The 27,957-nt window shown below is 55.5% G+C and overlaps 10 protein-coding genes across 10 annotated transcripts in view; 2 read left to right on the plus strand and 8 right to left on the minus strand.

Annotated features, from left to right (window-relative positions):
- TRAVEDRAFT_32208 (uncharacterized protein) overlaps positions 1–191 on the plus strand; it is a 6,448-nt gene extending 6,257 nt beyond the window's left edge. The window contains exon 2 of the mRNA XM_008046831.1: positions 104–191. The gene's annotated coding sequence lies outside the window, so the exon portion shown is untranslated. The remainder of the gene's footprint in view (positions 1–103) is intronic.
- A 1,159-nt stretch (positions 192–1,350) lies between these two features.
- TRAVEDRAFT_24775 (uncharacterized protein) lies at positions 1,351–2,166 on the minus strand (the record flags this gene model as incomplete). Its single annotated transcript, XM_008046813.1, has 1 exon — positions 1,351–2,166. The coding sequence occupies one exon, from the start codon at positions 2,164–2,166 to the stop codon at positions 1,351–1,353; it is 816 nt and encodes a 271-aa protein (XP_008045004.1).
- Positions 2,167–2,376: 210 nt separating this feature from the next.
- TRAVEDRAFT_83110 (uncharacterized protein) lies at positions 2,377–2,706 on the minus strand (the record flags this gene model as incomplete). The annotated part of the gene is made up of 1 exon (XM_008046991.1): positions 2,377–2,706. A coding segment is annotated over one exon (330 nt), but the record flags the coding sequence as incomplete, so codon positions are not given.
- Positions 2,707–3,580: 874 nt separating this feature from the next.
- On the minus strand, positions 3,581–3,856 carry TRAVEDRAFT_79503 (uncharacterized protein; the record flags this gene model as incomplete). The annotated part of the gene is made up of 1 exon (XM_008046992.1): positions 3,581–3,856. A coding segment is annotated over one exon (276 nt), but the record flags the coding sequence as incomplete, so codon positions are not given.
- A 2,559-nt stretch (positions 3,857–6,415) lies between these two features.
- TRAVEDRAFT_24776 (uncharacterized protein) lies at positions 6,416–8,869 on the minus strand (the record flags this gene model as incomplete). Its single annotated transcript, XM_008046814.1, has 1 exon — positions 6,416–8,869. One exon carries the CDS (start codon positions 8,867–8,869, stop codon positions 6,416–6,418), a length of 2,454 nt encoding a protein of 817 aa, XP_008045005.1.
- Positions 8,870–9,814: 945 nt separating this feature from the next.
- Positions 9,815–10,417, minus strand: TRAVEDRAFT_54073 (uncharacterized protein; the record flags this gene model as incomplete). Its single annotated transcript, XM_008046993.1, has 1 exon — positions 9,815–10,417. One exon carries the CDS (start codon positions 10,415–10,417, stop codon positions 9,815–9,817), a length of 603 nt encoding a protein of 200 aa, XP_008045184.1.
- Positions 10,418–12,367: 1,950 nt separating this feature from the next.
- Positions 12,368–13,281, minus strand: TRAVEDRAFT_54074 (uncharacterized protein; the record flags this gene model as incomplete). Its single annotated transcript, XM_008046994.1, has 3 exons — positions 12,368–12,729; positions 13,136–13,203; positions 13,277–13,281. 3 exons carry the CDS (start codon positions 13,279–13,281, stop codon positions 12,368–12,370), a joined length of 435 nt encoding a protein of 144 aa, XP_008045185.1.
- Positions 13,282–16,575: 3,294 nt separating this feature from the next.
- On the minus strand, positions 16,576–18,357 carry TRAVEDRAFT_136271 (uncharacterized protein; the record flags this gene model as incomplete). Its single annotated transcript, XM_008046995.1, has 5 exons — positions 16,576–16,932; positions 17,066–17,535; positions 17,602–17,897; positions 17,971–18,124; positions 18,180–18,357. Coding segments are annotated over 5 exons (1,455 nt in total), but the record flags the coding sequence as incomplete, so codon positions are not given.
- Positions 18,358–22,193: 3,836 nt separating this feature from the next.
- On the minus strand, positions 22,194–22,842 carry TRAVEDRAFT_54076 (uncharacterized protein; the record flags this gene model as incomplete). The annotated part of the gene is made up of 3 exons (XM_008046996.1): positions 22,194–22,334; positions 22,401–22,572; positions 22,640–22,842. 3 exons carry the CDS (start codon positions 22,840–22,842, stop codon positions 22,194–22,196), a joined length of 516 nt encoding a protein of 171 aa, XP_008045187.1.
- Positions 22,843–27,177: 4,335 nt separating this feature from the next.
- TRAVEDRAFT_54077 (uncharacterized protein) lies at positions 27,178–27,869 on the plus strand (the record flags this gene model as incomplete). Its single annotated transcript, XM_008046997.1, has 2 exons — positions 27,178–27,753; positions 27,831–27,869. 2 exons carry the CDS (start codon positions 27,178–27,180, stop codon positions 27,867–27,869), a joined length of 615 nt encoding a protein of 204 aa, XP_008045188.1.
- Positions 27,870–27,957: the final 88 nt, after the last annotated feature.

Raw genomic sequence — 27,957 nt, forward strand, 5'->3', positions numbered from 1 at the left:
GCTTACTCATCGTCCTCCCCAGTAGTATATAAGGAGGACTCTGCAGGCCTCTGCTCTTCAGTCGTTCTCTCACAGACTGAAGAGTAAGTCCCACACTACCTATGCTTCCTTACATGTTTACTTACTAGTACTTGTAGCCTCTCTTTGTGCGGCTTACAGGTACAGTACTATGCAATCATAGTCGTTCTCTCACAGACTGAAGACCTCTCTTTGTGCGGCTTACAGCCTTCCAGGTTCAGAGTTCATCACATCATACGCTGGCAGAGCCTCGAGCTGTATAGCGTGTTGTTGGTTCTGCCGAACCTGTGCCATCTCCTCCCGGAGCGTCGCCATCTGCACTACCAGCGGCCCTACAAGCCGCGGTATCGACGGGTCAGCGGCGAGGCGCTGCGAGCAGTCCTCCATCTGCACATCCCCCTCCGCCAAGTCGGAAGCTTCGGATGTGGGAAGAGGACAGGGATCAGGAGGAGTACGAGCAGAGGTTGATGCCGGAGATATCTCCTTGTCTTTGTCTTCATGACCAAGTGACGCCGGCGTGCGCTGGATGCGTGTCAAGTAGTAAGTGTATGCACTTAGACGGCTGACGAGATCCAAGTGAAACGTACGTATGGAGATGTTTCACGACATAACACAGGACGCGGCGCCAAATGTATCAACCTCATCGGGCAGCGCGATGTCCTCAGTTTCCGTCACGAGTGGGCCGGTCTGTCCCTAGATGGCCACGTATGAGCATTTGGCGAACTCCTGGAATCGAGTGGGCGAGTTATGTAGAGCCGAAAGACGCTCACGGAGGTGGGTATATTCGATGAGCATACGTCGCAAAGAGCGCCGGATGACACCGACCCTTCCGTACTGTACACGAGGCAAGTTGTGAGGAAACCCGGTGCGTCGACGGGAGCTTGCGAGCGTTGAGCGGCGAGGTCGAGTCGAAGCGGTGGGAAACACGAGAGAGTCGAGTCCGACGCGAAGTGAGTAGGAAAAAGTCGTATCGGAAAGACTGCCGGGCTTCGTAGATACATGCAGGTACTTGTAGCTAGCGGAGTCCGGGCCAGAAACGAGATCGGAAAAAGAGTGGAATCGAAAGGAATGTGAGAGAAGCTGGTCGAGGCCTCGCCGAGCGCGGGTGAACGAAAGGATATACGGAGTGTCCGTAGAGTGACATGATGAATGTAGGAGGCATCGATGAGATGAGTATCGCGGGCGATGGGCGAGCGTCACGATCACGTGACCGTGCTTCTCCCACCCGCGTGTTCTGTCCGCAAGAGGTCGTGGTAAGCGCGCCGCCTTACATCCGCCCTCCAGGCCTACTGTAAGGAGGCCTACTCACTTTTCATGACGACCACTGCGGGCTCAGCTTAGGTTCACGAAGCCGCTATCGTCCTTGTGGTCCACCGCCATAGGAGCTGCCTGCTCATCATCGTCCTCCCCCTCTGCATCAACATCAGAGAGGTACACCTGCCCTCCGCCACCGCCCTGCTGCTGCTGGACAGCGTCGTCGTCGTACTGCCCATCTGCCAGGCAAACATCCCCCAATGCGTCAACAATCGCACTCAAAAGGCGGTCGATCATTGACTCACTCTGGGGTTCGGGTGTGGCGTCTTCCTCACGCTCTCCGCGGTCCTCGCGGTCCTCAGGCTCGCGGTCCTCAAGCTCCTCGGTGTATTCACGGCGCCCGCGCCGGCCACGACGAGTGGGATGGCCGTGACGTGCAGGACACGGCTCACCAATACGATCGGTGAGTGGCCCGTTGTAGGCGTGCGCACGCGCCCGACCCCTGCCACGGCCGCGTCGAAAACCGCCTTGGTTCGCGCGCTCGTAGCGCGGGGCACCTCCGGTTGGACGACGGTCCCATTGAGATGTCGACGTGCTTGCCTGCTGCACAAGGCCGGCGATCTGGGAGTTGACGGTCGACGCATGGCACAGGAACGCGTTGAACGCGTCCGCGGTCATTGTGACACCCGGGATACTCGGCGCGGGCTGGTGCTCAGCGGCAACGAGCTCAGCATACTCATGCGGGCACGGTGCATAGCGCTGCGAGACTTTGTAGACGTCGACGTACCCCTCGGGCGGGTTGCCCGGGTACGGTCCCCTCTTCGCGAGCCAGGTGCGAAATGCGTCGGCGTACTGCTCCCAGCGGACACGGTCTTCAGCGTTGTAGGCAGCCATGGAGCGTAGTGTGTAGCCTGAGTGGGGTGCGATGGAGGTAAGGTTGTCGTCTCCTCCGCTCGATCGTTGCTTATATATTGTCCCAGTCTCGATCAACGTCGGTGTACGCTGACTCCGCCCGCCCGTCGGCACATCTGGAAAGGAAATTGCCGCCACTGATAAAATCGATGGCGGGGCTTCTACCGTTCCTGCGGGTACAGGGCGGCCACGTAATTGGCCTGCACTGCTCACCCCCAGGGCTTCAAAATATTCTGTCAGCGCCTGCAGGTGCTGGACATCGCGGTACGGCGCCCAGGTGACATCCCCAGTACTCCATTGGGCCTCGAACTCGGCGTCGGAGCCTCGGCCAGAGTGGGATATTATCCGGTCCACCGCCCACTCGCGTGGCTGCTCCCCAAAATGAGGGAGCTGGTGGAATTGCCGGCCGGGAAAACGGCGGTCGTCGTTCGGGAAGTGTGGCCGCAGCAGCGATGCATGGAAGACGTCGTGGATGCCCCGCGCACGGAGCTCCTTTGGCAACTCAAGTCGGTACGTCGCACCCGCAGACACCACCGCCGTGATGCGGAAAGGACCGAGGTATTTCGGTGCGAGCTTCCGCGCGCGCCCCTTCGGGAATCGGGATACTGAGATTCTTGGTGGACAGGTATACCAGGTCGCCCACCTGAAACGCCGCTGGACGGTGTCGGTGATTAGCCAAGGTTGTTTGGTCGACTCGCGCTGTTATGATTGCGTCGTGAGCAGTCATAATGGCTTCCTTCATGCGCTGCACAAACACCTGCACGCCAGGGTACTCAGAGTCATTGGACCAGACCAGGGAACGTGGCATTTGTCCATAGTTTAGGTAGAAAGGTGAGAAGCCAGTCGTCTCCGACCTTGCCATGTTCAGAGCTAACTCCACCGCTGGCAGACGTAACACCCAGTCCTTCTGGTCGGCCTGGACACACTGGCGGAGCATTTGTGTCATAGTACGGTTTGCTCGCTCCGTCATGCCATCGGTCTGTGGGTGATAGGCTGATGAGAGCCGTAGTTCGGTTCCCAAGAGTGCATGAAGCCGCTTCCAAAAGATGCTCATAAACAAAGTGTCTTGGTCGCTGATTATGCGCTCTGGTAAGCCGTGTAACTTATATACATGTTCGAATATGACCTCAGCCATCTCCGCTGCCCCGTATGTCTGTAGTGTAGGCACAAGGTGCACCATCCACGTCAACTGGTCGATGACCACGCAGATCATGTCAAACGCGCCCGTACGGTTCTCTGAGGCCGGGAGAGGGCCGACAAAGTCGAGGGCTATATACTGCCATGGACGACGAGGGACAGGGAGCGGGCGCAATATGCCCATAGGACGTGTAGTGGACGACTTCATTGTAGAGCATATGCCACAGGTCTTGCAGTAGTCAGCGACATCTGCGACCATGGTGGGCCACCAGACTTCGTCACGCAAGTAAGCTAACGTCTTCTTTGTCCCCAGATGCGCAAGTATGGAGTGTGCTTGGCGGATAATAACCTCGCGCAGCCTGCGAGAGCCAAACAGGACATCGGGTATACACAGACGGTAAGCCCCATCGTCTTTCTTGTATATGAGGCCATCCACTGATTGGAAATGAGGGAACTGGGCAGGTTCTGCGGAGATCTTTCGGAAGAACGCGTCCTCAGTGTACCGTCCACGCAGCGCTCCGGGCAACTGCATACCCAGCTCGCTCGCACTGGAGACAATAGTAGCTTCTTGTGTAAGCCTCCCTTCGCTGTGTTCAGAAGTCTGGTCGCTGATCTGCGCCGCAAGAACATTGGGCGACACTGAAGAATCATCTATGCGTGCGGCATGCACAGTTTCTTCTGATAGCGCGGATATCACACGTGAAGCTCGCGAACGAACATTGCCCTGAAGTGGTTTGGGCAACCGAGCACTGTGCAATGGAGTTTTGGCAGCGAGTACATCACTGTAAGCACCCTGAGGTTTTGGGTTAGCTGCCAAACGAGCTGACCGTCTTGTTGAACTTCTGTGTCTACGGCTGTGCCGGACCGGGAGTGGCAGTGATAGTGGCTGTGCGTCTACCATACGCCAGCATGGACTTTCCTACTTACCATATACATACATTCTTTTGTTCTGTACTTACTAGGCATCCTGCCATCCCTCCATATGATTCTGGTACGTTCTACGATGTTCCGGACTATTCTAGACAGCGTCCGGATTACTCGCATTACTCAGCCATGGACTATCTGACCTTATGTTGATTATGCTCCCTTACTCAGCGTTACTCATCGCTCAGTCAGCGTCCTCTGGACGTCACATGCCCTCTTCCTATATGCTTACTCATCGTCCTCCCCAGTAGTATATAAGGAGGACTCTGCAGGCCTCTGCTCTTCAGTCGTTCTCTCACAGACTGAAGACCTCTCTTTGTGCGGCTTACAGCCTTCCAGGTTCAGAGTTCATCACGTCTCGGTGACAGATCCAGAACAGCTGCGGCTCCCGTGTATATAGCACGCATAGGTGGAGTCCCCGCTCCGTCGTCTCCAACATATTCGGAGTGAGCACGCTCAATTCCAGCTGGCTCATCGCTGTAAATGCGGGACAATGCATCCGCCAGAACATTCGTCTCACCAGGGATGTAGTGGATCGAAAACTTGAACTCATTGAGTATGTCCATCCATCTATGTTGGCGGGGCGACAAGTGCTTCTGGCTCATGAGGAATTCCAGAGCTTTGTGGTCGGTACAGATGCGGAAGGTCGCCCCGTACAGCAGCGGTCGGAATCGCTTCAAGGACTCAACGATTGCCAGCAATTCCTGCTCATGAACGGGGTAGTTCTGCTGCGCCGGGTTGAACTTACCCGACCAGAAAGTCACCACTTTCACCATCAGCAAATCCTCGCCTTGGCACAAGTATCCGCTTGCACCAGTCAGCGACGCATCCGTAACAAGATTAATTATGGGAGCACCGTCCGAATAGTCAAGAGCGGTACGGCGGTTGTTCCGCCACCAGTGAACGGTCTCCTGCACTTGCTCAAACGCACGCTGATGGGTCTCGTTCCACTTCCAGGTCTTAGTCACACTCGTTAGTGGCGCCAGGACACCCATAGGTATGCGTATCCCCTCGCAATCTGGCACGAGGAAGCTCACGGCTCCAAGGAAGCTGCTCAACAGAGATTTATTTGTTGGGACTTTCCAGTTCTGTACAGAATCAACCTTGTGAGGGTCCATCCGTATGCCGTGCTCGTCAATGACGTGACCCAGGATCTTCAGACTGTGCGCAAAGAAGTTCATCTTGTCAGCACCCAGATAAAACTTCTCGCGTCGCAGAACATCCAAAACGGTACGCACATGTTTGACGTGGTCTTCAATGGTGTCTGAGTAGATCACAATATCATCCAGATAAACATCCATAAATACGCCAATGTACTCGGCGAAGATATGGTTCATTACCATCTGATAGGTGGTAGGTCCATTGACGTCTCCTTGTTGCAGAACAAGGCTAACCATAGTGCTGTCTGGTGTGGTGAACAGTGTCCGCGGAACATGTTCGGGAACCACTCGTATCTGCTCGTACGCATCTTTCCCGTCAATCAAGCTTTGATACTTATGCTTGACCACGTTACGTAGGATTCCATCCATGTCTGGCAGAGGCGCCGCGAGTTTGTGAGTGTTTGCATTCTGTTCCCGCTTGTCTACGACTGTTCGCAATCGTAGGACACCGTCGTCTCGTGCTGGCTTGGGTATCATCAGCATCGGCGACGTATTCACGCCCGACGCGAGTTCCCAGCGCCCGGATTGGAGGTAATGTACCTTCTTCTCCTGCCAGAGGGTCTTCAATGCGTCAGGACACTTAGAAGGCCTCCAGGAGTACACGGCGGTCTCGTCAATGAGGGGATAGTGTGGTTTATGGCCCGCAGCGGCGGCAACGCCGTTGCAGCTCCATCTTGACACAAGTCGGCCGCTTCTGCGCGAAGCATCCCTCGTAACTCCTCGAGCTTATCCACGAGAAGATCTGCTGCAGCCGAAAGAATAACCGCGACGTCCTCGCCCTCCATCTCCGCCGGCTCATTGCATCCGACGACAACCCGTGCCGGGTTGAGGCCAAGCGCAACCTTGTGCTGGAATATAAACGGAGTCCCGAGAATAATGTCGTAGTTTTCGAGGTTAACTACGTCAAAACGTCGTCGGGATGCTATCTCTTGGTATGCGAAGTCCACTGTTGCGCAACAATTGATCTTCGAGCGCGAACCTTGTACCGCAAGCTGCACGGGGAGTTGTTTCTATAGAACATCCGTGTGGATCTTCAGCTGATCGACCAATGTGGTAGATACAAAGTCCGCCATACACCCAGTGTCCAACAGAGCCCGCGCCGGGTGACCGTTGATACTGATAGACACAACCACGGGCATGGGGGTGGTCCTGGTGTAGTCCTTTGGGCGCATTGTGTTCCATTCGATCGCTGGGATCGCATTCGCAGGTACGGCCACCGGCTTCTTCTTGCGATGTTGCTGAGGTTTGCGCATACCTACAGCGCAAACCATGAGTCGAAGACGGCGCTGTTTGCGTCGCTCTTTCGCCCTCCAGTGCTGCCATAGCTCGTCCGGAGAATATCCATCCAGCACTACTCGCGAAACAGCCGTCGGGTCGAATGTAGGCTGTGTAACATCCTCGTGAGTGAAGATGTATTCTTCGTCGTTCAGAGCTGATGTCGCAACATATCCATGCGGATGTAGACCCACGTGTACCAGCTCTGTCTGTTCTGGGACGTCCGGAAACTCCTTACGGAGCGACGCTTTTACATGTGCACGGAGCCAGTACAGTGGTGAAACATCTCCGTCCATTCGAGCATCGCACTGAGGAAATCCTGTTCCCCACTCAGGTCTTGGCGGGATCTGGATGAAAGCGTCCCATTCCTCTTGAATGATATCAGGTACGCCCCAGCTTGGATTGTCCAGCTGTTCCCGAGTGACGATGTATTCGTCTGGTAGTCCGATGGGTGCCAGGTGGTCGACAACAAGGAATGTGCTCCGCCCACCATAGGCATCTACTTCGAAACACTGCAAAGGCTCAAGACCGACGGAGTGCGCCGTCATCTCGTCGTAATACGACTGGAATAGAGCCTGTATGTATTCTTTACAGTCCTCCTCATGTGCGCGCGCCCATACGCCCTCAGTTGAGGCCATAGGCTTGTCCTCGTCGAGTGTCTCAAAGGATACAGCGCCCAAGAAGAGCGCATCATCGCTCGCTCGTTGCGCGCGCGCGGCCAGTCGATCAAGGTCAGCAAAGTTGATGGAGCCGACATGTATGCCTGGTCCTGTAGGTGCCTTCGCCGTTTTCCTGGTCGGACAATTGCTGCTCTGATGTCCAACGTCCTTACAGGTGAAACAGCGTCCCTCTGCACGCAGGCGATCGCGTTCTTCGCGGGACAAGGGATTGCTACATTCGTGGTCCTTTTGCGGGGCCTTAGCCGTCTCATTACGGGATGGTTTGCTCTCTGCAGTCGTATTCTTGGTTGGCTTTGACTTGTCTTTGTAGGACTCGCCCTCCTGCCGTTCTGCGCTCGGTTTGTAGGACTCGCCCTCCTGCCGTTCTGCGCTCGGTTTGTACGGCTCAGGACCCTCCGCGCGCGTCCCGAAACGTCCCCATGAACGTCCGGGAACTTGACCACTGAATGCTCGTTCTTCGCGTCGCGCCTCGGAGTAAGCTTCCTCCTTTTGGATCGCGTATTTAACGAGCTTATCAAGCTTCGTCTTCTCAGGGTTCAGCCCCTTCTCGATGAGGTATACACGGATATAGGTGTTCAAGCCTCGCCAAAAGATCTGGACAAGCTGAAAGTCGGAAACGTCGGGGAATTGGATGGCTAGCTGTTGTATATCTCGCACAAAATCGCGTACACGACTGCGCCCTTGTGCAGAGCGTTCCAGACGTGCTCTAAGTCGCGCTTTGTAATCGGTTGGGAAGCAATAGTCAAATAGAGCTTCGTACAGCTTCTTGACCGTCCATTCCGACTGTCTAGTCGATACATGACACATGAAGAAGTGTCCCGGATCCCCGCTCATGAACTGCACCATCAGCTTCAATACGATACGGTCGGATAGTTCATTGAGCTCGCCCCAGGTGTCTACTTCATAGGTCCACTGATCAAACACGTCGAGGTCTGCAGTGCCATCCCACACAAACGGTGGTTTGATTTTGATACCTGCCAGAGCCTTGCGCATTCGTTTGTGGTCTGATTTCTGTCGAGTGCGATGTCTCTTCTCGCTCTTGGACTTGCCTGACCGAGACGAGTCCGAGTCTGAAGACGACGGGCTAGGCGGCGTTGATGCGCCCTCTGATTCACTCTCTGAGCTCGACTCATTAGTAGTGGTAGGACTGGACCCGCCTGTACTGGGTGGTCCGCGTCCACCACCTCCTGCGTCGTCGGTTGTCTTCCTGAACCACCCGCCCTCCGGTATCTGCGACGCCTCTCGTTGAAACTCCGAGTGAGCCATCTTATGAGGTGTATACCGGCGGTGGGGCTCTTCTTTGACATCTGGAAGTCTCGAGGCCTCTTGAGACTTCGTAGTGGTATGACCCGAAGGCTCCGGGGTTTGCGAGACAAATTGGCGTAGGAAATCACGCTGTGACCTGTCTCGAGGCACCGTCTTGGCTTTCTGCTCGGACGTGAAACGTCCGTCGCGTCCAGCAGGTGCCTGGTCCGGCTCACTTGTAGGAACCTCGACAATGACGGCCATAGCTTGAAGTACAGGGTCCTCATGGTCGAGTTCAGCCGCAACTGTCTCCAGGGAGGCTCTAATCGCGATCTGTAGATCGTAGTCTTCGTCCTCACTTGCGGAGCTCTCTACTTCACGCCAAAACTCGTCGCTAAACGATGCTTCTATTCGTTCTACTCTAGGTAGCTTAGGGACAATGATTCCAGCTTCCCAGCCATCCGGCACAGGCCCAAGTTGGTCGTCAGAATCGCATAAGTCGAACCAGGATGGGAATCGATTATTGGATACCAGCGTGCCCGGTGCGTGGGTGATCGCTCGAGTACCTACATGGGTCGTGCGGACCCACGGTCCGAGTGAGCTGCCATCGCGGTGAGACTCTCCTCGGTTGGGGGTGCAGCCATTCGGGTGCGACTCCGGGGAGGACGCGCAGTGTTAGGACCGTGCGCGGAAGTTCGGGGGTTGACGAAGTCCCGAAGTACCGAGCACCGGAAAGGAGGACTTCGCGAAACTATTAGTAATGCGCCGGGCACACTTGTCGGGTGTCCTCGGTTTACGAGAAGTACCGACTCGGGGGTCGGGAGTACAAGTACCGGAACTAACGAAGTTCCGGAACGAGACTAGAGAGTCGGAGGGACAGGAGAGGGGAGAGGTCGAGAGCGGAATAGAAGACAAGCTTAGGGGCGTAGTTCGGGGGTCGGAGGTTCGGAGGTTCGGAGGTCGGAAGTCGGAGGTCGGAGGTTCGGAGGTTCGAGGGTAGAAGGGAATTGGATAAGTGAACGAGATATCCGAACTGAGTAGCTAGTACAATCCAGTCCGGTTTAAATACATAGAAGCCTAATTGTTCTCGGAAACAATAAGAAGTACCGTAACGGAAAGTCCGGGACTTCGGGATATAACTCGTGTCTGAAAACAATAAGCCTTTTGTCTAGGTGAGTGTCTTGGCGCAAGGCGCCAAGAAGGAAAGGTCTAAATGGAAGAAGTCGGAATAGGGTCGGAAACCGGTAGTTCGTACGGAGGTTCGTAAGTTGGCACCGGGGGTTCAGAGGTTGGGCGCACGGGATGTAACACGCAGCCATCTTTCACGCGCAGCGTGACCTCCAGGGGGCAGCCAACAGGGCGCTCCTCCTTATCTAGCTCCTGCAGGGTGTTCTTGTAAGCCTCGTGAGTGGTCCTCGTCGTGAGGCCGTCACTCAACGCGACTCCGCCGCTGTTGCTAGCGCTCTCATCATCCCTCGGAAGCACACCGTCGCTTGACTTGTCGCGGACAGCGTGGGCATAGGTACGAGTGACTCGTCGAGAACCTCCAGTGTCGACGAGCCACTCATAGTCGGCCATACCCCATTTTGCGCTGAGAGCTGTGTCGCTCGCAGCAGCGACGATGGGGTTCTTCGGGATGCGCCGAGCCGGGAGGGGCTCGGCTGGAGGGAGAGAGTACGGAGTGGGGAGCTCACCAATGGCTTCCCAGATCTCCGTAGTCTTCGGCACGTTGTTGTGCGTAGGAGCAGCGGCGGCCACCTCCGTCGAGGTCCGCATGCCCTTCTTTGTTGTCTTACGAGATTTGTTCGTCATTTTCTCGGGACTTGGAGGTTCCTAACAGCGAACGGGTGATCAAACCGACGCGTTAGAGGTGATACGAAAACAAAAGATACTCAAAAAATGTGAGGAAACCCGGTGCATCGACGGGAGCTTGCGAGCGTTGAGCGGCGAGGTCGAGTCGAAGCGGTGGGAAACACGAGAGAGTCGAGTCCGACGCGAAGTGAGTAGGAAAAAGTCGTATCGGAAAGACTGCCGGGCTTCGTAGATACATGCAGGTACTTGTAGCTAGCGGAGTCCGGGCCAGAAACGAGATCGGAAAAAGAGTGGAATCGAAAGGAATGTGAGAGAAGCTGGTCGAGGCCTCGCCGAGCGCGGGTGAACGAAAGGATATACGGAGTGTCCGTAGAGTGACATGATGAATGTAGGAGGCATCGATGAGATGAGTATCGCGGGCGATGGGCGAGCGTCACGATCACGTGACCGTGCTTCTCCCACCCGCGTGTTCTGTCCGCAAGAGGTCGTGGTAAGCGCGCCGCCTTACACAAGTTGGGTCAGGAGAATCAGTGACGCGAGAGCAGATGAAAAAAAAACGGAAAGGCTGCGTTCCTGCTGGGCATGTCGGTGGACGGTACCACGCGACTGTGAGGCAGCGTCCCCAAACGTGTGCTTGCGTAGAGCGTGCGCACTGTAATAGGGGCATTACACCGACACGTGGGCTTTTCGTGTCGCAGCAGCGAACCTTGGACCTTCATATGTTGAGAAACGCCGCGCAAATGAATGCAACGAACATGGAGGGTATGGAAGGGGAACTCTCTTGGTGGAGAATGCCTCAGGGACTGCGCAATTCGCAGTGTGCGCTCAGGCGGATCGAGACATCGCGTTGGCCATTGCTGCGGTCAAGCGCAAATGGTGAGAATACGGACATTTTGGGAACAAAGAGACTCACGCAGATCGCGAGGCGCGGCTCGTCGCAGGGCCGCAGCGGAACAGGGCGGAGATAGGGCAGTTCCCGGCATGCGCATCTGGAGCTGATGCACTCCTGAGCGCCGTAAGATCTACGCCGCAAGTAAAGCGGCAGACTCGGTGCTCGGCGAAGACCTCTCTGGGTGAGTTCCATGTCGTCCGAGCCGACGCACGCATACATACGTTAGACATCCCAAGTTCTGGATTACGTGTGTGGTTGAGTGAAGGTACAAACGTACTGTACGTGGAGCCTTGGGAACGTTAGATTCCGCGCGTGGCCAGCCATGCGGCCGTGGTCGTGGCCGGCCATGGCTGCGGGGGGCGAGGGAAAATGTCACGTGCGTTTTTCGACGCGGCCGTGGCCGTGGCCGTCTTAGCGCCTGTGGCCGTGGCCACCTAAGCGCCATCGCGCCCTTCTCCTCGACGTCCACCATCGCATACAAGAGCTCGCGGCTCCAGCTCTCTCTCTCTTCGTAACCCCCCTCCTTTCGCCTCGAAGTCTACGACGTCACACAGCTCGCCTCACACGCCTTACTTGGAGGTTGACTGCCCACGCCACACGGTTCCGACTCACCAGCGCCCGATCTCGGCTCGGTCACCAAGGTGCATTGTCATCTTCTTTCAACTTCTCTCGGGATCTGCGTCACTTATACATACATTGCTCTGATAGGTTTCGTTTTGGTGGCGCGAGCAGGCACTTTGGTTAGGAGGTCTTCGGTGTCGCCAGGTGAGTACTACATCGTTATCTATTATGATCACTGATCCTTATCCAACATGGTTGCAGATGCGTCCGAGCTCCGAATGTGCTCGGATCGGCGCTCCCTGGTGCAAGCGCAGGGCTGTCGTCGACTGCTCCCAATGCACCCCCTGCTGCAAGTTTCAGCAGTCGACCTCATGCCGCAGTAGGTATCATCGTAAACAGCGCCAGGCCCTTCCACCCTCTGCCGCTCCTTCGTCTTCTACCGCCTCTAATGCTGCACCTTCGAATGTACACGTCTCGTCCAATACACCCGGCTCGGATCATTCAGGGCCAATGGGTACATCAACAGGTATGACCGTTCCTCGCCTCTCTTCTGGTACAGTATCGTCAACGTCCCTTTGCTCTGAATCTGTAGTGTCAGCGGCCCCGTCGGCGCTGGCTACGTCATCCATGTTGTCTGCGGCTGTCCCTGAGCTGTCCAATGTCCACTCGTCCACGTCCACATCGTCTGCGTCCACGTCCACATCGTCTGCATCCACGTCCACATCGTCTGCGTCCATGTTCACACCGTCTGCGTCTGCGTCCATGTCATCTGTGTCCACGTCCACGTCATTTGCATCCACATCAATGTCCACACCGTCTGCATCCACGCCCACTCTGTCCACGTCAGTCTCGAGCATGCCTGTGTCAGCGTCAGTACCGACAACATCGGCCCCAGTGCCTTTCAGGCCTGTGCCATTGTCGACTGTTCCAGGTTCTTTGTCATCACATGCCCAACCCCTGAGCTACCTTTGGACACCTAATCAGGCTCTTGGTGCTTTCATGGAGCGGAAGAAGGATGAGCTGCGGCGTGAGGAGGAATCAGCGAAGCAGCTGAATGTCTTGCATGTTGAGGAGAGGATGCGTAAGACGGTCATGTTCCGTGTCTGGACAGAGGTATGCCTTATAAGTTAACACATCATCTTCTTTGTTCTTATGTGCTGTCAGGCAGGGAAGGCTGCAGCCTCGCTGCGCATACATCTTCCCGCACACCCACACTATGTGCTATCAGCTCTGCCAGCCATTCTTGCTCTCTTTCCCGAGCACACCGGTCACTGTGCTGTCCTTGATCAACAGCTGGGTACCTGGATTACGGTGGACCTCGAGTCCGCTGGCACTGTTGATGCAGGTGTCAACACTGTCTGCCTTCGCTTGTCTGGCCTTTCAGATGATGATTGCTCTGGTCTCACCTCATCTTCTGCTCACCATGGCCAGTCTTCATCATCAAAGCGCGCTCGATCACCGTCACCTCCACAATCACCGGCCTCCCATCATAAGCGTCTGAAGCTCCACTCCCCTTCCCCTCTCCCGCCATCACAACCTGGGCATAAACAACAGAATTTCCCCTCATCATACCCCTTCTCTGTTGTGTGGGACTTTGTGAAGGCTGTGGATGCCCTTTGCATGATGTCCAACCTCGATCCTGTCTTGGACTCTAAGGTCAATGGTATCTCCTGCAAGAAGTCAGGCTTCAATGCCACCAAGAAGGCCCTTCGCTGTGGTGATGAAGAACTTTGGGCGACTTTTCAGGCCTCGGGTGCCCTCTTTTCCGACTATAAACAGAAGGTGAAGGGTATGCCAGAAATCTCGGTACTCCCATGGTCAAGGCCTGGTGGACTGATACTCTCCGGTGGTGAGTTCATTGTGCTTTTAGTGATGATATACACTCATGTGATTGGCAATATCTTTACTAGATCCCTGCTCATCCAGCACCATAGCAAACTCATTGCAGTCCTCAGGTGCTGACCCTCTTTCTGTTGAATCTTGTGCTACCTTTGGAACAGATCTTTCTAGCTTGACTTCTTACACATTGGATTCCAATCTTTCATTTGGTATACCCTCCTCGCCCACTATATCTTCAGATACAGTTTCTAACACAGATTTCGAGTTTTCTGATCTACTTGCAGGCTTGTTAGCTCCATCTTCTGATGATTACACCTTCAATGATCCTTCATTTCAAACACTTTTACCATTTGATGCTACAACCCCACTCTCTGACAGCCCCTTAGATTTCCCTGACACATTTGACTTTTTAGAGCTTGATAGCTTACCACTCCCTACATTTGACTTTTTAGAACTTGATAGCTTACCAGATCCACTCTCATTTCCTGGCTTCCCTGATTTAGACCTACCTTAGTAATCATGCAGTTGCTTAGCACAATCCACTAATATCATTTCATTAATACTACAATCATTTAATCACCCTCAATAATGTATTTCCCTTATAATTCCATCCACTGATGCACTCAACTGGTCTATAGATAAGCACTGTTAATGTGCACCCACCACTGATGTGCCTGTTATCATGCCACCGCTGGCCACCCCTCTTTTTTGTGGTTCCTTTGATGTGTCTGTTATCGCCCCACCGTCGGCCGACCCTCGTTTTCGCATTTCAAGCCCTTGCGGATTGACAAGTATGCGACTTCGCAGTGCCATGCCTTTGCGGTTCCACGCCTTTGCGGTTCCGCAGTCCATATTGCGGCTGCAGAAGCCTCGAAGCAAACCGCTGATGCACTCAAGTCTCCCGTAACGGCCGCTAGGACGTCGGGGTCGACGGGCCGAGAGGATGAGACCCGAGAAGTGTCTTGTGTGAGCGGGGGATTCCGAGTACGATCCCGAGTTCCCTACGACGCGGAAGGCGCGGGGAGGGGCCGAGCGAGCTTTTCGCTCCTGACCTGTGAGGGAGGGATTGCGCGGACGATACGTGCTATCGCAGGGCGCAGCGCGGGGGATCGGGGACGCAAACTTCGGGAGGAGTACTCACTGTACGCAGCGAGACGAGGACGTCGGGGAAGCTGTTGGGAGGGAACTCGCTGACGCTGTCGAAGTCGCAGTCGCAGACGCCGTCGCAATCGCAAACTTGAGCTCTGAAGGGGTAAGAGAAGGTCCATTTCCCGGTGCTCGGGGCCCGCGTATATACAGGAGGGGCCGGAGCCGTACGGGAAGGATAAGAAATGAAAGATGCCCCCGTCGCGCACGGCGCGACGGGCGCGACGATTGGGCCTCTACAGGGGCCGCGCTCTACTGGCCCTGCCTAGGCTGTCGGGGCTGCGCGGTGTGATTGGTGGGCGGGGGCGTATGCGCCACGACCCCCGACGAGCGTATCGGGCATTTCGTACTGCCCTCAAACCCCGATGCTTGGCGGGGCTTGGCGCTCTCGGTCGGGGCCGCTTATCGCGGTTCGCCTTGCTCGACTCGCGGGTAGCGAATGGGGGTGGTGCGTGGGCGCCCAGGCGGCCTTCTGGGAGGCTCGGGGCCGCGCGGGGCACGCGTCGGGGCGCGGTATTTGGCAGGGAGTCCGCGTCGGGGTGGTCTGAGCTCAAGAGCGGTGCCCACACCACGGCGGGCGGCAGGCGCGGTGAGTGCGCATCAGCACCCCGATGATGCACTCAACCGACCGGTAAGGACAGAAGAAGGAGACGGTCGAGAGCCCTAGGAGGTCGAGACCGGGCTGCGGAACGTCTCGCGAAGCGTGAGGAGAAGCAGGTTTGTGTCGGGTGCCCTTCGGGCGGCGCAATACGCGGGAGAACGCAGCAGAGGGAGCGGAAGAGGGAAGGACGGTGGATTGATGACAACTCAGCTGAGCTGGCGTTCCGCGGGACACGGGAGGGCCTCTTCGCAGCCCGTGTTAGGCTTCGCAGGGAGTTCGCAACGCTAAACACTATTTCGCAGGGGTTCACAGAGTTCGCAGTTCGCAGGGTCGTCGAGGGTTCTTCGTGAGAGAAGGTGAAATCTGGGCCAAGGGGGGATCTGAATTCTCACAGCCCGAGGGCGTAGGTATTTACAGGGCCAGCCAAAACCGTGCTACAGTGATCAGAAAGTCTCTACAGAACGTCCGTCGCGGAGGGGACCGGCGCCCGCGATGCACCAGCCGTCTACCGCGTAAACGCGGAACACGCCCCTGCGCCCCGCCGGTCCGGCGATGCGGAACACACCCCCTCCACGTGTGTCTGCCCATGCGGTCGTGATATCGCGCGATAAGTCGTTCCGTGCGAGTGCGAAGCTTCCGCGCCCGCGCCGCGATGAGGCCTCTGCCCTGTTGAGGTCTTGCAAACCCACGGAAACCGCGAAAAGAAGGCCAGGCAGGTGGTGGCTCGGTACCGGGCGTATCACCGACACCCTCGTCTACGTCAAATACAGTGAGCACTTCCTGGAAGTCACAGCGCACCGGTATCCCGCCTCACGTCATGTCCGCCGACTAGCGTCTGCGCAATCCCCTACCCCCGGGTCAGGAGCGATAAGCTCGCTCGACCCCCTCCCTCCTCCGCACCTCTGTGTCGTAGGGAACTCAGGATCGTACTCAGAATCCCCCGCTCACACAAGTCACTTCTCGTGTCTCATCCTCATGTCCTCTTGGCCCATCGACCACTGTGTTCTAGTGGCCATTACGGGAGGCCTGAGTGCATCACTGCCCTCAGCTTACACAGCATTGAGTTTGAAATTTATAAACAGTAGAAGTTTTTTGATTCAAAAAATGGTACAAATGAAGTCATATCATCAATAGCAGCTCCCTGGGTGCATTAGTTGGAAAGGCCTTTGCCTTATGAAGGTCAGCTATAATTATCTCATTCTGGATTCTGATCATCTCATCCAAAAAGAAATCATACCGCGCAGCCCGCATCTCCTGAACTATTGCCTGAAAACCCCCAAACCATGCATTCGTCATCTTAGCTGCAGAGGAGTTGAAGCGCCATTTGTTGCCAACGAGGAGATCAGGAAAGAGGGCTGCATTGCAGTGTTGCCCACAGAAGGCATCACTGTCCTTGTGCTTTGTCTTGGCATGGAAGGGATCGACTGGCATAGCGCAGTGGTCGAAGTGGTGGTCGTTGATAGCTATGACATGCTTCTTGAAGAGACAAGCTGAATCATAGTAGATCACTTGTGGTAGGGAGGCTGGAGTTGGGAACAAGGCCCGCAAGAAAAGCTGCATGGATATAAGAATAAGGGGAATAATTTTGACAAGCATCAATGTTACTCACCCTTGTTCCATTCAAACCCTCTGAGCCAAACATAGTTGCGCGCCCCAGAAGTACACCACATGTAGCGACTACGAGTTGCTCGTTATGGGTGCGCCTACGTCCAAAGCATGCACGGGGTTTTGAGTTGCCTTCGTCTGACTTTGAAGGGCATTCACCATCCGCATCGATGTCGATAAGCTCCTCCGAAATGCCTTCACCATTGTCTTCAAGTGAGGCTGCACGAAGGCGCTCAAGTCTCCGCCGCAGTACAAAGAGCGCTGAACGTCCAGATGGGTCCTCGAGAGCACGATGAGATGGCTCAGGGCATGTTTGATGATCCGTGGTAGCGGGAGAGTCACATCCAACAACAACACAGACATTGTTGTAAGCCTGGTGCTGCTGACAATAGCGGTCGCGCTGAGACTGTAGTGGCTCTTGACAGTCATGGATGTTGCAGCATGGTCGTCCAATAGATATCCCATCCATAACCGCTGCACGTATGAATTCTAGGGATCCATGAGACCTATAAACAAATAATACCTGCAATATATGCTCACCATGCTGTCCATTGACATTTCTTGTTACACAACATTTATCACAGAGGTGGTTCCAAGACTCCCGTCCAGGCCCAACAAGTGAAGCAGTCCTGGCTTGAAGTGCAGAATCAAGGCGTGAGGCTTGTTCACCCTGATTATTCAGCACAAGGACTTGGCTGCGCTCCTTTTTGTCGTGAAGCAACCCAAGAAGGAAGAATGCATCGCCCACCAAGATAGAAGTCAAGGTTGGATCATTAGACCAGTCAGCCGGGAACCGCTTCAGAGCCGCAGCATGCTCGAGGTTGTATATTCTTGCACTATTTGTGAAGGATACCCTTAAGATAAGGCTTTAGATACAGTTACACAATAATCCTAGAATAATATATTCACCATGCACAAGCGGCAGAATTCGCAAAACGGGTGCATAGAGCGACCTCGACAAAGATATGGGTGGCAACATGGATGGCGGGAGGGATGTCCTGGTAGTATACACGGGATTGGGTACCATCGACATAGTAGTTTGGGTAGTATCGTATGCCACAGCCTTAATGGGACTAGTCAGCCCTGACTACCCATGCCGCTAAAGAGGGGCCACTTACTGCCACATCTGGCCGAGTGAGACATTGCTGCAACCGGCCCATGGTCCCGGGTGAAGTAGACAACGGGGAGGGAGATCGCACCGACAAGGGCACGCTGTTGTCCAGCACGAGAAGCTTCAGCATATGTACAGCCACGTGCGAGGCAGAACCATGTAGGAGGATAGAAGTTATAGATCCCTGATCAGACAACTGTGAGGATACTCAAGTGGGATGAAGGGAAATAGACGCACCAATGTTGTGCCGTGTGCCATGCTCCAAAAATACCTCCACTAGCTCCCGGGAAGGCGAGATCTCCGTCGCATCAGCTGGTGCACACGCCCATGCAGCATGCCCCACAGTGTCCCAGAGGTCGCCGACATGGGCGGGTAGGATACCCAGGGCAGAGGCGAGAAACAGCACCGTCTGTTCGGGGAGCGAGGGCGGACGTTCCTGGGTGTACGACGAGTCCGACCAGCAGATTTGAGCACGCAGGCGGCCGATGATGTCAATGAAGGTGATGAGCGCCCGTGTGGGCAAGGCGGCGCCAAGGGGGTGCTGAACGAGCGCCGAGAGATCAGTGTTGACGGATCCAGCCATGGCAGCAGAAAGATGGTGGGTAAAGCAAGGTAGTACGAGGTATAGCCTGAGCGCGAGTAAGGATGGGGGAGCTGAGGAGAGGATGGCGCGTCGCCAGGGGAAGAAGGGGAAGAACGGCCGGCAGGAGTACGGCCACGCGCACGCAGTGAGTGCTGCGGTAGAGCGGTCGGCGGGCCGGTCATGTGGGGAAGGCGCGGTGCGGCGAAATGCGGGGGGAAGGCGGGGGGGATTGATGAGGAAGTTGGTGCCAATCTGCCTTGTGCCTATATACGGACGGATTTTGCGCGACCGGCGCCGTGATGGGAAATTCGTGCACTCTTTTTCAGCGCCTACGAAATGATTTGCGAAAATATTTCTCTTTTCGGCGGCTATTCGGCCGTGGAAAACTGGGCGCTTGGGACCGGCCACGGCCGTATGGCTGGCCGCGCGCGGAAACTAATGTTCTGGGAGCCTTGCGAAGAACAGGAACTTTTCATATCTATAATCCGACGTCAGCGTGTTCATGATAAGATAGCGCTTTGTACACTCACTGGCTACGATACAAGAAGAATCGAGAATCGCAGCGTAGAGGCCTAAGTCCAACCAGCGAACAAAGAAACTATGCAGCGCATGAAGTACGCTGGCGGGAGGCGCCCCACCAAAGTCGATCCTACTCCTGGAGAGTGCTACCAGCTCCGGTCCGGCGCTTTGTGGAGGCAGAGCGAGAGAGAGGCCAAACCTTGACATCACTCCGATGGTGACCGATGCATGGTTGATTTAGCACCCAACAATACTTAGAGTTCTCTAGCACGGCCGCCGCATTCGAGACCACGCAATAAAGGTGTCCACAGTTGACTAGAGATTCCGAGGAACAGCTGAGGTAAGTCCACCATGAAAGACTTGTGCAAATGTAACGTACTGAGCATGACGAGTGGCACCAGGACGTGAGGCGACCGTCCAGCTACCATCCAACTCGCACACTACGCATAACCGTTGTGGCAATGGCAGCCCACCATGCCCAGAGGCCTGGCTTTCATCTGCTGAGAGGGTGGATCAGCGGTTATGACGGAAGAGTTCAACAATCAGTACGATAACGAACACGTACCCGTTCGCCCCGACTTCTAGGCCTGTTCCCGCTCGGTCGCTGCCAGCGGGAAGACCCCAAGCCTGTGCAGCTGTGATTCGCGACATCGACTTTCCGATCGTCGTCTCCACCGCGCGAGAAAAAAAATCATCGCGCACGCTGCGCTGTTCGATCGAACGTATAAACTGCCCAAACTCGAGGTTGAGGGCGAGTTCGAGGGCGACCTGAACAAGCGGTCCGAGGAGGCGCACATGTTGCTAGCAGCGAGTGGGTACGCACGCGTCGCGCTTGTCAACTTGGCGGCGATGGACTTAGAGTAAAGGGGCGAGGAGCCGGAGAAGTGCTTTGAGACGTCAGACAAGTTCAAGGCGGCGGTGGAGACCGAGTGGTCGAAGTGAGTGTTGTGAAACGGAGCTCCGCAGGCGTTTTCAGGTGCGAGTGGTCAAATGGTCGAGGGCTTGCCATGGGCGACATGGTCCATAGGATAGATGATGGCGTCGGAAGCGAAAGACAGCCACGTCCGACGCAGCGTTCGCAGACGAGACCCAGCAGAAAGGACCGCCGATGAGCAACTTTCGCGTGCCTGGTATGGACTATGATCCACAAGATCCCCACGTGAGGTACAGAGGATGTCCAGCGAGGATAGGATTAGAGAGGCCAGAGGTACGTTCCCGTTGTGCCACGGAGAGACTAGTGTGGTGCCGGTCTTGATTCCGCAGAGAGGTCTGTGCGTGTTTCGAACCGGAGTATTATAAGGGGCCACTGTCGCAGCAAAACGACAGAATGCACTTACGAGTTATACGGCGGGACACCGGGGATTGGCGAAGCCTCGTCTGTTTTGAACGTACTAGTAACTCTGCTTGTTCTCTAGTGGGGTCCCACCGCGCTCCCGAGGTCGTTAGGATGGACGGTTTGTGCCTGAGCTGGGATGACATGAAAGGGCATGCAGTACTCGCGGGTGATGGAGAGAGTGTCGGAGAGAAATGCCGACAGCGAGGACGAGGCCTGGTGCACAGTGGTCCGTGCATGCCCCTAACCCAAGACATCGACCGACATGCCGTAAACGCGCCTACGTAGTACCCGGGCGCTATCGGCGCCGAAACATCGACTGCCTCCCTCTTCCAGTACTCACAACACCCAACTCGAGTCTCCTGATCGAGTACTATCGCTCGTCCGCTATTTGCGCGTGGAAGGGATACAGATCATTGAAGTGTCTTCTGTGGTCTGGTACGTAGGCAGCAGTTCTTGTCTTGATTCCTGCAGCATCGTTGCTGATGGTGTGTCTCCCCGCACTTAGTCGGCCGGCGCACATTTTTACTCTTACGATGCACAAAATGGTGTGCAACCCTCTTGGGAGATCTCAACATTGACCTCGTAGCCATCCTCGGCCCTTTTGTTCCACGTATCGATGTGATATTGGCCGTCGTCTGTCCACGCCTTCATCGGGGCCGGTCGTTCTCCGACCGTACATCAAAGCCGTCAACGATAGCGACTGTGTTGACCTTCAAGAGCCACCGGATGCCGCCAGACATTTTCAGACAGCTGCTAAGCTTCGCTATGATCAGGGAGGATGTAGTAGGAGTACACCGTCCCATATCCTGGTGCGCCTCTTCGAGTTATGTCCGCTTCAAGCACACACTGACTGCTACGCCACGTGCGGCCCTGCAGAGCGTACTTCCCTCCACAAGAGCGGCACATCGCAGAGTGCAATACAGGCGCGAACGTCTCCGAGCGTAGTAAGCACGACGTCACAGCACCCCCTGCGTCCGCCTCATAGCATATCGCTACTCCGACGACAGGCCTCGATCGGTACTGGGATATTCCTGGTGCTTTTGAACACACACAGAGCCCGCGATAACAGAAATAGGTGCGTTCTGTCCCCGGCAGCCCTTGCAAAGTTTCCTGATTCATGTGCGTTTCTCCTGTCTTAGAGATTGCGCCGTCGCAGCGCCGGTTCACGGCAGGTATGTCTGAGTGAGATCATAATTGGAGTGAAAGCCGGGCGATGTGTCGACGGGTGCGAAACCTCGGATGCAGTTGCTGAGGCTAGCGCAGGAACGCGGTGAGCGGATGATCTTTCGATAAAGCACACGCGATCTAGATCGTGGAGAATATGATCGCAGAATACGATCGAGCCTTAATGTATGTTTGCGTGCATTTGTGTTACCAGACACGGTGCGAAATGCCAATTGCACGCACGAGTACCACATGTTGTACTATCAGAGATGTATCTTATCACCTCGCACCCGCCTGCACCTTGCTTCGACTATCCCGTACTCTCGCAGCTTCAATGAGACTATAGTAGCGGAGCAGAGCAGTGTAGGAGTCCGGTGAGTCTATGCCGAGTAGCCCGGATTAACAGTGAGAAACGTACTTCAGCGAGGGACATACGGGCCCCAGGCCCGGACCTTCACAGGCTCGCCGAACCACCGAAATGCGGCCCGAGAGGAGCTGTTTGTGCCGTGTTTCCCACCAGAACCCCTCAGTGAGGACTTTGGGGAGGCCGCTTTGTTGGGCTAGAGTCGGTCAACCGCTTGTAAGCAAACGCAAACCTGAAGAGAATGTCGAGGGAATGAACGTACGAAGGCTTGCTTCCGAAAGTCTTCCACCCTGCGAGCCAGTTCGTCGATTTGGGCAGAAATTTCCTTGAGGTCGGGTTTCCAGAAGGCAAGGTGCGCAATGTGCGGACAGGTACCCTTCGAGGACTCCCAGTCTGACGCGTCGGACGTAACCTGTTCTAACTCTTGCTTCAGGCTGTAGAGAATCAGGCACCTGATATCAACGCTGTGTACCGCAGCACAGATAAGGAGAAAGGACATACGCTTCCAGACGGTTCAGCATGTCCTCTTTGCCTTCTCCGCCTTCTCTGCCCTTGAGGCCATTCTCGAACTTAGCCAAGCAGTCTTCGAGGCGTTTTACTCTGACACTCGGGCTACGAAATATCAGAGCGCCGGAACGACAGCATATTTCAATGACCGGGGGGATGGCGAGGATTATGGGGATTATGATAAGGGCTTCAGCCATTGATGCGACTGTTGAAGTTGAGCCGGATGAAGAGACGAAGCCTGCACAAAGGTAGATTCAGTGATTGGGCGGATGTAGCGGGATGCGAAGCTTGGTACAGTTTGTAGAAGGAGGGAAAGACGAGAGGCAGATGATGAGGGTGTCATGTGCGACGACAAATTACTTATGGCCATGAAACTTGGGGCCCAGAGGTACGGTGAACCTCGGTGCCCCATGCATTCTGAGTGATGGCACGATGGGCGGCCTGAGCGCCCAATATCGCAGACCTCCCCACTGGGAACCTTATTTAAGTTGTGCGCCATAGCAACAGCACTCCCCGTATGGCAACGCTCAGCCCCTCTCGCAACGTCCAACGCCCACCCCATCCCAATCCTCATTCCAATGGCTCTCTGCAATCCACGGGTCTTCCCGGTCGGTCATGCCGCATGCCTGTAGAGCGCACGGCACGGCATAGCGGCCGACGCGTACTAGGGGCCAACCCAACCGTCAGATTTCCTGCGCTGGCATTAAACCCCCAACCTCCGGACTGAAGCTCAGTGCCGCGCACCTCGAGCTACCCACTAGCTGCTCTCTGCGCTGGTACTCACCCGGCGCAATACCACGCGCGACGCTTCTGAGACTCGAATGCTTCTCCTCTCCACTCCGACCTCTATCCACAACTTTCACCAGTCCGACCGCACAACGCACCGTCTCCCTATGGCGGCGCCGTAGACCTGATGGATCGGGAACGGGTGAGCCCACGTTCTCCCGCCAAGCACAGACACGCGTGCTCATCCTATCAAAGGTTTTCCGATCCTCATGCTTGCTGAAGGCAGCCCTTAGCGCATAGTACGATGGTGGGTCCACTGTAACTCCTGCGAGCCCATAGCCAGGCACGTCTGTTTTAGCTGTTTGCACGTCGCATCGCTCACTAATGCGATTCCCCTCAGGGTTCGCTCGCTCCTCCACGGCAAAGCAGCTTGTGTTATGCTAGCAGATATTCAATTCGAGTCGTGTGGTGGCTCGCGCTCTGGAGCGTGGTTCTGCAACTACACGACTCTAATACTTTCTTACAGTCGGACAAGACACTTCGTGAAAGCCCCGCCGTTTTCGCTGTACGTTTCTCACTGTCAATGCACTGCACAATATCGCTAACGGGCGATGCACAGCTCCTCGAGATACCGAAGGGTCGGCGCATAACTCGGACTCACCGCGCTCGGATTTTGGATAGTATCTTCCCCTCGCTTATTCCCTAGAGAAAGCATGCTGCGTCCTGCGCGCTGCTCCGCTCTATGGCGTCCTCAGCTTCTCATAGACGGTTGCCTTCCCGTGGTCTATTCCGAACTTTGTGTCTGCAATCTGTGACACTGTAGCTCCCGCTGTGCCCTTGCTCTCTATCATCTCGTACTTTCTCGTGCTCGTGCCTGAGTTGTCTGAATGTCATGTATCGTATACATAGCCGTACATAAGCATACACCATCTCGATCATATTCGAATTCTACGATCATCTTCCCCGCAATCTAGATCGTACATGCTAATTTCAGATGACTATTCCGTCACCGCATTCCTCCGCCGCTCTCAACAACTACGTCCGAGATCCAGCGAGCCAGGCTCTTACTCCCGTCGCAGTCACAGACAAGCGTGCCTGTCGTATCCGGCCACTGCGACAGTGGCATCTCTCAGGCAGGGGCAGTGGATGTTTGTAAGAGAGCATTGGACGGGCCTTCGTAGACGGAACGCACCCGTTATAATCATCGCGATTGTTCCAGCGCTCCAAATTTACATCAGGAGTGATCGAGCCTTGTCGTCGGGTTCGAGTGTGCTGTGCGGAGGCGGGCGCAGGGGCGCTGCCGTACTCGCTACGCGTGGAGACGTTCGCGCGTGCGTTGCATATCGCGATGTGCCGCTCGAGTAGAGGAAGGTACATATCTCACAATTGGGCTCTCATCTGTAGGGTCGCGTGAGGCGTATCGATTAGTGCGTGTCTTGAGCGGACAGAACTCGAAGAGGCGCACAAGGATATGGGACGATCTGCAGCTGCATACGGACGCATAGAAATATTTCGTGGCTTTCGAAGGTTGACACGGTTGTTATCGTTGGTGGTCTTGATATACGGCTGGAGAACGACAAAGTCGGCGTTGAGGTCTTCCTGGAGGTTATGACACCAGCCTGTGAAGTTGAAAAGCAGTACGGGCTAGGAGGTGCTTCAAGTTCGCGTCTAACCGAGCTGAGTCGCGCACAGGCGCGCGATGGGTAGGGAAGGTTTGACGTCATCGCGTTAGGGCAGGCGGCGTCTTGAGCAGGCGGATTCGCTCCAGTCTGCACCCGATGCGTTTTGGATGCGTTCTATGATATGTCTACTATGCTCGTTCCGTTTGTGCCTTCCAGTATGTTTCCTGCATGTTCTGCTTGTACAACAAGGTCCACTCTCGGCTATCTCAGTCATACTCGTCCTACCAGCGTGTACTGCGATCCGCTCGTGCACCACGACAGCGTATGCCTCCCTCTCATGGCCGTCTACGCTATGCCTCGCGCATACACACGGATTCCCGCGCTCAACACACAGAACATTTCCGGCTCAACATGCGAGACTAGCGTTGTCTGCGCGAGAACACCCGAGGCTGTACATCTAGCTGAGGCCTGATGAACACCCATCCACGACATCCCTCGGAGGTTCGAACGGACGCCTGCCCCGCACAACACACATCACGTTGTTCTGGATGGCCATCCCCGCGCTCCGCCCCCGCCCCGATTCCATTGATGCTGTGACTCCTCCTCAAACTACCCGGCGCCGATGGTGAGTACGGCCTATTCATGGTTGCTGCGGCGGTGGGTGACACGCGCACAGATTCCTTTTCCCCTGCTACGCGTGGCCATCACAATATACTGCGCATATGTACGGCGAAGTTGTACTAGCGTGTGCAGACAGTCTGAGGCCGACATCGCCAACTTAGCGGGAGCCTCTGATGATGCTCAGAAGGTACGTACATTGAGGCCAAATATTTTCACGATTTCCGACACGCCCCGGCCCACGTGGCGTGCCTTCTTGATATAAAAGTCTCGTCGCTTGACGCAGACCACGTAATCTTCCGTATCTGTCTACCAAGAGACATCTGCTCAGTTCAGCGCTCCACGTTCAACACCTACCGCATAATGACGATGCTGATCTTGGGGGGGCCTGTATCTGGAAGACTACGTCAGTATGGACCATCTCGCCAACTACACCGTATTCGTCCATAACGGACGATCCGGGAAGGACGAGCGCGTGGTGCATTGCGTTGCCTTCGCACACACCAAAGCATGGCATCTCCGGGAGCTCTATGGGCTCGAACGCACGAAGGGAGAGCTCCCGGACGACGACACGTTGTAGAGGTTTACCGAGCTGCTCGGTCCACCGGGGTGGTACTCGAGCGATCGGGAAGTAGACAGGGACGATATTGGGCCGCACCTGGAGAGCGGGGAGTACCAGATGGAACAGGGCATGCAGATGGTGTTCAGGCAGGTACGGTACACGGTGCATTTTCTAGGGAGCCGCGAATTAACATGATCATGCTCATAGGACGTCTAGTAGTCACGGCGGCCGTAGAGGATCCACCTGCGCCAAGGCATCCGCTTTGTTGCACGTCTGGAGTTCTTCTCTACAGATAGGGCCCCTTGACGTGTAGTTACCAGTGGTCCAATCTGCATATTAAATGACGTCCCCTTAGTCCGTCGTGTAATGAAGCGTGATGAAAACATATACCAATCGCGTAGGCGACAAAACCCGCGTACTTTTATACTGCCTTTCAGAGCCAATTTCCGAGCAGTGCCCCAATACCCGAGTCCCACGAGTCTTTGTACGACTGCCTCCGTCCGTATCGGACATGCGCTTGCTCAAGCGAGCGTGTATTCGTCTTCCATGGGACACCCAGCATATCAGTAATCATGCACGGTATCAGCCCGCGGTACACAACTCACTCCCAGGTTGGTCCGCCATCCTAGCAGTGTTGATTTTTGTTCGCCATCCGCGGATCTCTGAGCCTGGGCACCGTACCACGGCGTGGCAAAGAACGTGAAGAAGAACGGAGTAGTTCTGGTACACAGCACACCGCTGCCCCTACGGCAGATATCACATAAAAGAAGGCTCCGACTGATGAAGGGTCCTACTAGATCCAAGAAGTTCCGAGATCGGCTGCAACACCGCGCATGCCATTCCCACGTGTTTGGTCGCAATCGCGACATATAAATTTCGCAAGTGTTCATACCGGTGTACGACCTCGACCTCTCACACTATCATACTTTTCATGATCCATCGACACACGCGCAAACTAGATGTCCATACCTACTCAACCTACTCAACCTGAGACGGCGTTCACCATGCCCACCGAAACGCCGCTATGGTCCTACGGATTCGAGTGCGACTGCTTCAAGGCATTCGCAGTTAAACGCAGATGCAAGAAAGAAGGCGGCAAGTTCTGGCCGCCTTTGGAGGACGACGTCGAGCTCGAGCGCGACCCCGACCCGAAGCTCGCACTCAAGCAGAAACAAGCCACCAACCAGAGCAGGGAGATATCCCGCGCCGTCGACGTCCTCCATTGGGCCCAACTGTTCCTGCAGAACAAGGCGGGCAACAACTACCTCTTCAAATGCGTTAACTCAGTGCACAGTGGGAAAACGGGCACGCAGGATCGCTTTACAATGATCGTCGATCTTGCGTCTGCGCGTGCGTGGAAGCGCGCGGACATCGACATGGCGGCGGTGCTGGAAGAGTGGGAGCTCCCGGACGAGAAGTCCATGGCCGTGCTGCGGGAGTATCTGGGCGAGCCGGCGTGGTTCTTGGAGACCGAGTATGTGCGGCGCAACAAGCTCTTTCCCGCTCTGGAGAGCGGGGAGTTCCAGGCTGTCGTCGGGATCCCTGTGGAGAGCCACCCGACCGTTGGCACGAGCGCGCAGGTACGTTGCGAGCTCGTGGTCGTCGTGGCCAGGATTATGTCGTCTTTCGTGTTGTTAACGTTGTTGTTCACGCATAGGCGCAGTCTGCGGAAGGCCCCGAACGCGAGGTTTACTAAGCGGATGTCGGTCGATGCAACGCAAGTGCGTCATCTCCGGTGTCTCTGCAAGAAATCGTGCTGACAGAGAATGTAGTCGATGCCGAAG

Source organism: Trametes versicolor (assembly GCF_000271585.1).
Source record: "Trametes versicolor FP-101664 SS1 unplaced genomic scaffold TRAVEscaffold_15, whole genome shotgun sequence".
In the NCBI taxonomy this organism is placed as follows: domain Eukaryota; kingdom Fungi; phylum Basidiomycota; class Agaricomycetes; order Polyporales; family Polyporaceae; genus Trametes; species Trametes versicolor.